The sequence below is a fragment of the Asparagus officinalis genome, chromosome 4 (genome assembly GCF_001876935.1).
Source record: "Asparagus officinalis chromosome 4, Aspof.V1, whole genome shotgun sequence".
Classification (NCBI taxonomy): domain Eukaryota; kingdom Viridiplantae; phylum Streptophyta; class Magnoliopsida; order Asparagales; family Asparagaceae; genus Asparagus; species Asparagus officinalis.
The window spans coordinates 16408463-16416672 of NC_033797.1; the positions used below are offsets into that span (position 1 = coordinate 16408463).

Genomic DNA, 8210 nt, shown 5'->3' on the forward strand with positions numbered 1-8210 from the left:
GTACCGCCGCCTGCTGCTACAGTACCGACGCTACAGGACCGTGCTACAGTGCCCCCTACATCGTGTTGCCTATTCCCTCGACATCTCAGTCTTCGAACTGATGAGAGGACGATTGTATCCCTTAACATTTCAGTCATAGAACTGATGAGAGGAAGCCTCGACATTTCAGTCGTAGAACTGATGAGAGGAAGAGTGACTATCTCACGTTGTTGAGATATTTCACTTTTATTCTTGTTTCCTTCGAGAAACAAGAATATAGAAATTAAGCCTTTGTGCAAACAAAAACCAGGGCTCTCTCCCTCAGGTGATCTCGCCTACGCAACGTGAGGGCATGACTATCTACGACTCTGCCTCTAATCCTGCTCCTGATCTGCTATTAGTTCATGTTTCGAAAACGGATCTCTACTACTAATCTGCCTATTTGACTACTATTTGTCTCCTATTGTTGCTCAAAAATAAAAATGACTACTACTTCGATGTCGGACATCTCCTCCTCTACTACTCCTATTGTTGCTGGTGAGACCTTTGCGCCTAAGGTAGTCTTGGGGGCTACTATTAAATTGAATGGTGCAAACTATCTGCTCTGGGCACAAGCTTTCCGTATCTTCATTGGCGCTCAGAGCAAACTACCACATCTTCTTGCATCTCCACCACCAACCTCAGATCCCACCTACAATTCATGGCTTTCATCTGATTATTGTGTTATGACTTGGCTTCTCAACAGTATGGAAGCACAGATCAGTAGCAGCGTTATGTTTTTAACCACTGCGAAGGAGATGTGGGACAACCTAAAGATTATGTACGGGAACGAGAAGAATGTTTCTCGCGTATTTAAAATTTATGAACGATTGTTTGCGTTCAAACAGGGAGATAAGTCAGTTCCGGAATTCTTTGGTGAATTAAAGGGACTGATAGACGAACTAGAGATGCATCAGCCTGCAGTAGCTGATGCAGCGACGCTATTAGGGTATCGACGTGATCTGGCAGTATCCAAATTTCTTTCTGGATTGAACTCTAATTTACAGTCCCAGGTAAGAGGACAGATATTGGGTGGAGATACAATTCCCTCACTGACTGCTATATTCTTCAGAGTCATGCAGGTCTCTACTGGTGTTACTTCTGATACTACTACACCATCTCCACCTACGATGGATCAGTCTGTCATGTTCTCTAATCGAGGCAAAGGCCGCGGTCGTGGTCGTGGTCGTGATTCAGGGGGAGGACGTGGTTCCTTTGGTGGGAGGCAAGGTGAATCTGATAAGGGCTCACGACAGTGTGGTCATTATGGGAGAATCAATCATATTTCTGAGAAATGCTGGGAGAAGTTTGGTCGTCCTCAGTGGGCCCAGGTAGCTGATACAGAGTCGACTAACTCATCTATTTCTGCTACTACTTCTGATGGACCAGCTGTTACTGCTCCTACTGTTCAGATTTCTCAGGCAGATTATGAGAGGTTGCGCCAGCTAGAACTCTCTCAGAATATTCATTCTACTACTCATGCATCCTCTTCAGGTATGGATGCTTACATAGCTTCTTCTCACAAACCCTGGGTACTAGATTCTGGAGCCTCATCTCATATGACAGGTATAAAGGATCACTTTGTATCTTTACATCTTTCTGATAAGTTTCCTTCTATCCGCATTGCTGATGGTACTCTTTCTCCAGTTCGTGGTGATGGAGTAGTTCATGCTACTTCCTCTTTAAAACTAACTGATGTGTTATATGTTCCCAAATTCCCTGTTAGCCTATTATCCATTAGCAAATTTACAAAACAAAATAATTGTAAAGTCACCTTCTTTCCATCTTATTGTGTTTTTCAGGACCTAGCAACTGGGATGAAGATTGGTTCGGGGCATGAAAAAGGAGGTATGTACTATTTGGACGACAGTGTGCCAGAAGCTGGCCTTGTTGCATCACAGTCTGACTCCACTTTATTGTGGCACTGGCATCTGGGTCATCATTCACTACAAAAACTTAGATCGGTAGTTCTGTTCAGCCATCTATTTCATCTTTAGGTTGTGAGTCGTGTGAACTGGGTAAGCACCATCGTGCTACTTTTCAGAGTCGAGTCGATAAACGTAGTAGTTTTGCTTTTGAGTTGGTTCATTCCGATGTCTGGGGTCCTTATCGTGTTCCCTCTGTGCAAGGTTTTCGATATTTTATTATCTTTGTTGATGATTTCTCTCGCATGACGTGGCTTTATCTGTTAAAAGAGAGGTCAGAGGTCTCGCACGTTATTGAACTCTTTTATAATGAAATAAAAACTCAGTTTTCTACTTCTGTTCGTATTCTTCGTACTGATAATGCTTTGGAATATATGAAAAGTGATGTTTTAAAATTTTATGCTCTTAATGACATTATTCATCAGAGTTCTTGCTCTCACACTTCACAATAAAATGGAGTTGCTGAGAGGAAGCATAGGCATATTCTAGATGTTGCCTCATTTAAAATATTCCAAAGTATTTGTGGTCTGATGCTGTTCTCACTACAAATTATTTGATTAATCGCATGCCTTCCTCTGTCCTTGATGGTTTAATACCATTCAATTGTCTTTATCCTGATAAAAAACAATTCTCTATGATTCCCCGTGTCTTTGGTTCTACGTGTTTTGTTCAGGATTTAACTGCTGGTTTGGATAAGTTGTCATTTAGATTCATCAAATGTGTTTTTGTTGGATACTCTCGTACTCAAAAAGGATATAGGTGTTATCATCCGTCTATCAGGAAATATTTTGTGTCTGCTGATGTTACCTTTTTTGAGTATGTCCCATATTTTTCGTCTGGTTCCACTACTATTGGCTGTCCACGGGTACCACTACCTTCTTCTGCTCCTACTACTATTCCATTACTTGCTCCTGTTGCTCCTGCACCGAAGCCTCTACTGACATACTCTCGCCGTCCAAAAGTACATGCCCCTGAATCTGCTACTGCTGAACATTCATCTCCAGCTGTCGGTCCATCTCATGTTGAGACCTCTATTCCTTCTAACTTGGATATCCCTATTGCTCTTCGAAAAGGTAAACGGTCTTGCCCGAAATATCCTATATTTTTTTTTGTCTCTTATAACCGTCTCAACCCATCTTTTCATCAGTTTACCTTGTCCTTGTCCACTGTATCTATACCTAGGTCATATGAGGAAGCTATGTTAGTACCAGCTTGGAAGCAGGTCATGGATGAGGAAATGAATGCACTACTTTCTAGAGGGACTTGGGACTTGGTTTCTCTTCATACTAGAGCGACTGTGGTTGGTTGCAGATGGGTGTATACCCTAAAATATCGTCCCAATGGGTCTGTCGACCGTTATAAAGCTCGCCTGGTTGCGAAAGGCTATACCCAGACATATGGCGTCGACTATTTTGAAACCTTTTCTCCCGTTGCTCGTCTCAACTCCATCAGAATTATTTTCTCTCTGGCCGTTAATATGGATTGGGCGATGCACCAACTAGATGTGAAGAATGCTTTCCTTTATGGTGATTTGGACGAGGAGGTTTATATGGAGCAACCTCCTGGGTATGTTGCTCAGGGGGAGAATATTATCTGCAGGCTGAGAAAGGCCATCTATGGGTTAAAGCAGAGTCCTCGAGCTTGGTTTGATAAGTTCAGCAAGGTTATTTCTAATGTTGGTTTCCAACGTTGTCAGTCTGATCACTCTGTCTTTCTTCGACGCACAACAACTGGTTTGGTTATTTTAGCCGTATATGTTGATGATATTCTGCTGACTGGGAGTGACTCTATTGCCTTAACTGAGACTAAGGAGTATCTAAACCGTCATTTTATCACTAAGGACATGGGAAAGCCAAAGTATTTTCTTGGGATTGAAGTTGCATATCAAAAACATGGCCTGTTGTTGTCCCAAAGAAAGTATGTGCTAGATTTACTAGAAGAAGCAGGTCTCTTGGAATGCAAACCTGCAAGCACTCCAATGGAGGCAAATGTTGATTTGTGGCGTGATGATACCTCTCTCCTAGATGATGCTGGACGATATAGGAGACTAATTGGGAAACTAATATATTTGACAGTTATCAGACCTGATATTACTTTTGCAGTAGGTGTATTGAGCAGGTTTATGCACAAACCTAGAGAGGTTCATTGGACAGCAGCTCTGAAGATTTTGGCATATGTCAAGAGTTGCCCTGGCAAAGGATTGTTATATAAAAAGCATGGGCATACTCACATTTCGGTTTTCTTTGATGCTGGCTACGCAGGAGACATGGGAGACCGGAAGTCAACCTCAGGATTTTGTACTTTTGTTGGAAGTAATCTTGTGACTTGGAGAAGCAAGAAACAAGATGTAGTATCACGATCTAGTGCAGAGGCCGAATATAGAGCAATGACTCACACTGCTTGTGAGATGGTGTGGCTAAGAAAGTTTATGATAGAGCTTGGTTTTGTTCAGCCTGGACCCATGCCAATGCATTGTGACAACCAGTCTGCTATTTATATTGCACAGAATCCTGTGTTTCATGAGAGGACAAAACATATTGAAGTTGACTGTAATTTTGTCAGAGATGCTTGGGAGAAGAAGATAGTATCTCTCATATTCACTCCGTCCTCACAACAACTTGCCGATATTCTTACCAAGGCTACTTCTTCAAAGGTGTTCTCTACTATATGTGACAAGCTGGGCATGGTAGACATCTATGCTCCAGCTTGAGGGGGAGTGTTAAGTTAAATATTAGGTATTGGGTTAATGGACTGTTACCCGTTAACCTTAACCCTATTTGTATGGCTATATATATCTCTCTTGTTATTCTCAATAAACTATTAGGGTTTTCTCTATTCTCTACACCCCTTTTATATGTAAAAAGAGATAAGATTTGTGGTTTAGTATTAGTCTTACATCTCAACAAACTGCAACATTTCCCTCCCTACATTTGAATTTTAAATTTTGAAATAAAAACTATCCACACAAGAACGAAGAAACAAGACCCACACCGTGCGAACACGGGCACAATGCTTGTGTAACATGAAAGCAATCCGCTTGTTCTCTCCTCCCTTCTTTTTCTTCTTGCTTTCTTGGAACGCATTTTCAGGGGGCTCGTTTGAAGTGCTGCAGTGGAAATGCAACAGTTACAGTTTAGGTTTTTCTGAAAAGCTATGTTACCCGGGTACTTCTAAAATGAAACCGTACTCGTACCGGACATGTACCCGACACTTTCCCGTACCCAAACTTCATGGACACTTCTTGAATATATGCATGCATTTATTACAACATGTACTCAATTATACGATATATGTGTTAATTTAAAACACTTGTCAAAGACTTCTTGGACGTAGAGCTTACACTTCACATCCGTCTTTTGAAACTAATGTGATACGGGTCGGATTCGTTTCAGTCCATACCCAAGTTTAAAACTATATAGTTAATGGGTCGTTTAGATGTCTAGTAAAAAAATGAGTAGTTTACAATTCACGATAATCAATATGATAAAAGAAACTCAAAAATGTGATCGGAATTTTAATTCTAATGACACATGAAGGGGAAAAATTTTCTTATGTACAGTATTAATTCAATATATATATATATATGTAGTCGTGTCCCCGTACCCTACATTTTACAGTTTTGTCGTGTCCCGTACCTGCACCCGTACCAGTACTCGTGCCCGTTTCCATGCAACTTAGCTAAAAGAAATGAGCTCCATGTCCATGATTTGGTTGCATCACGCAACATTTGGTGCTTATTGTTAATTAAATACTAATATAATTGTTTTACTTTCGTGATGTAGTATTTATAGTTGCAACAATAATTTGACGGCAGTTTAGGGAACAGAAATATTTTATACACTGAGTTGGAACCTACTTTTTTTACTGCAAACACTACCGCCTTTGCCTTAGTGTTTGTCTACAAATTCCAATTCCATGTAACATTGTTCACTATTGCTGATGGAGAATGGAAAATACCAATGTAGCGGCAAAGTTTGTTCCGACAGCTCCTTTTCTATCCAATACAGACATAGAATCTTTAATTCCACTTGATTTTCATTTGCTGGAATATTAGAACTATTCAATTTTGTAATTATTCCACTGCTCAAACTTTTATCGTGCTGTGGCCTTCATATCGTACGCAAAAGGTTGGTACTTACTAGGATTTTCTGATGTGAGAATGCATGCCATTTGGGATTCCTCTTCCGTGGAAAAATCTTAAATCATGGTTCTTCAACCTGCACCTTCTTGGGTGATGTTTTCCACAATGTTCATCAGTTAGCATTTGAAACGATACAGACTATTTTCAAAAGGGTTCATTTCAGATACAACCGCTTAACTATCACCCAATTGTGAATAGACCCTCTGCAGTTCTATTGTTGTAGATAGACCCCGGAGTGAATCTTTTTCACTATTTTACCCTCGGGAGGTCTATTTCTCAAAAGCAAATTTCTCTCTCTCCATGGGTAAAAAAGTCAAAATAAATTCACTCAGGGTATCTGTATGCAACATAGAACTACTGGGGGTCTACCCTCAGTAACGTGATAGAAAAGGGGGTCTTTCCACTCCCTTTACAAATTAATGGTTTGCATGAAATAAAAGCTCTTGGCTTATCGTATCGAGCTGCAGGTTGATGGGCTATCTTACAGAATGTTGCTGAAGAAGGAAAAGGCCCATGACATGGATGTGAACTCTGTACAGTGGAGCCCAAAGGTGACCTTCTCCTGCTTACACATACAAGTCTTCACCATCTCACCACAGATCTCGCTGCATCTTCCCTTTTCAGGTTTTGATCATTAGAAACAAGGAACTTTTATCTTGAGCTCTAAACATATGCTTTTGGCTTTCAGGAACCAAGATTGCTAGCCTCTGCAAGTGATGATGGCACAATAAAGATATGGGAACTAATTGAAGTGTCCCAATAATATCCTGCTGCAATTTTCTTGTAAGATTTTCAAATATAGAAGCTAATCTCCATAAAACAATCTCATTCACCTTAAACTATGTTCTAGTTCAGAAACATTGTACATTAGAGCCTATTAGGGAAATCCCTGGTAGCTAAATACAGGGATTTTCTTATACAGCCAGTCAGTTTATGAGGGAAAAAAGCGGGGAAACAATACAAAACAGAAAATATGAGCTTAATATCTGTGTGAATATGATCAGGCTGCATCTCTTCTGATCTCTTATTAATATCTATCACTTGATCTCTGTTCTGGACGCCCGCAAGCAGCCACCAGCGCTCTCCGGGCCAACAAAATTGCTTCAGGTTCTAAGGAGCTATCGATATTTGAAACCAAGCCTGTCCATGCCTTGAGCATGCTTTCATTTCCCCAGGTATCAGGTACACGAGTTCTACCTGCCATTTGTCTCCTATGCTTCTTTATCCTCTCTGGCACGGTGTCTTCTTCTTCGATAGCCTCTCGCTTCTTGGACTTCAAAGTGCTCAGCTCAGGCTGAAGGCTCCCCACTGGAGACTTTAATTCTTTGTTGCTTTGATTTGGCGTGTTGATTTCGCTTCTTTGTTTCGGCTATTACTTCTGTTGTTTTGTTTTGGTTGAAGAGTTGTGAAAGAGGGAAGAGAGTATAAATTGAAGGATAGGTGGGGAAAAGAGAGGACACGGTGGGGTGTTATTTCCATATATTGAGATTCAATGTTTTGTGGCTGCAGTGGCTTTAAGGAGAGATTGTATCTTTGGATTGTGAGGGGCAATGGTGCTGTAGGATTTGATTTGGTCCAGGGCCTAACTTTTGAGATATGTCACATGCGAGCATGTATTTATTTTCTTGCAGCTGGACTTTATGGATTGCGTTAAGCAATGACCATAAAACGCAGCTAGGGGATTTTTCTAGTGTATTGGATTATATTGCATGGTTGCATACGTGATGGTACAGAAAAGATATCTTTTGGATCAACTATGTTGAGTCTCTAAGTTCTCTTATGATTTGTACTGATCAAAAGTTCTCCATGTATCTATCTAGTGGGGATGGTTCATGATATTTAATACGTATCAAATGGATATCAACTAGTAGATTCATGCACAAATTCCAAATTTTAATGATTTAAGGATTAACATGTTCTTTGTGCGAATTTAATGTCATGGACCGGAGATCATTTTGTATTTTCTCATCAAGTGTAGACCCAGTTCACTGGTGCTTGTTTTCCATAGAAAAGGTGGTTCTCACACAATACTCGTTATTATCTTCTTGTGTCAAAATTTCTTGTTTGTTTTAATGAAAAGTTTGCTAGGAAAAATCTCTCAAAACTTCTCTCCTGTCACAAGTGAG

General features: G+C 40.4%; 2 protein-coding genes across 4 annotated transcripts in view; both read left to right on the top strand.

The window, feature by feature from the left end:
* Positions 1-8008, top strand: part of LOC109836749 (protein CIA1) — a 23058-nt gene extending 15050 nt beyond the window's left edge. Inside the window, exons 10-12 of one of the 2 annotated variants that reach the window (XM_020404745.1) lie at positions 6552-6635; positions 6773-6867; positions 7156-8008. In XM_020404745.1, the coding sequence (XP_020260334.1) occupies positions 6552-6635; positions 6773-6847 (159 nt within the window). In that variant the 3' untranslated portion in view covers positions 6848-6867; positions 7156-8008. Of the gene's footprint in view, positions 1-6551; positions 6636-6772 lie in introns of both variants that reach the window. The other variant, XM_020404744.1, reaches the window with a different exon arrangement.
* LOC109836748 lies at positions 146-1990 on the top strand. Of its 2 annotated transcripts, none has more exons than XM_020404742.1 (2): positions 146-1584; positions 1821-1990. In XM_020404742.1, exons 1-2 carry the CDS (start codon positions 462-464, stop codon positions 1856-1858), a joined length of 1161 nt encoding a protein of 386 aa, XP_020260331.1. In that variant the 5' UTR covers positions 146-461; the 3' UTR covers positions 1859-1990. The 2 variants fall into 2 exon arrangements, with proteins under 2 accessions (XP_020260331.1, XP_020260332.1); XM_020404743.1 differs by having other exon boundaries at positions 146-1512.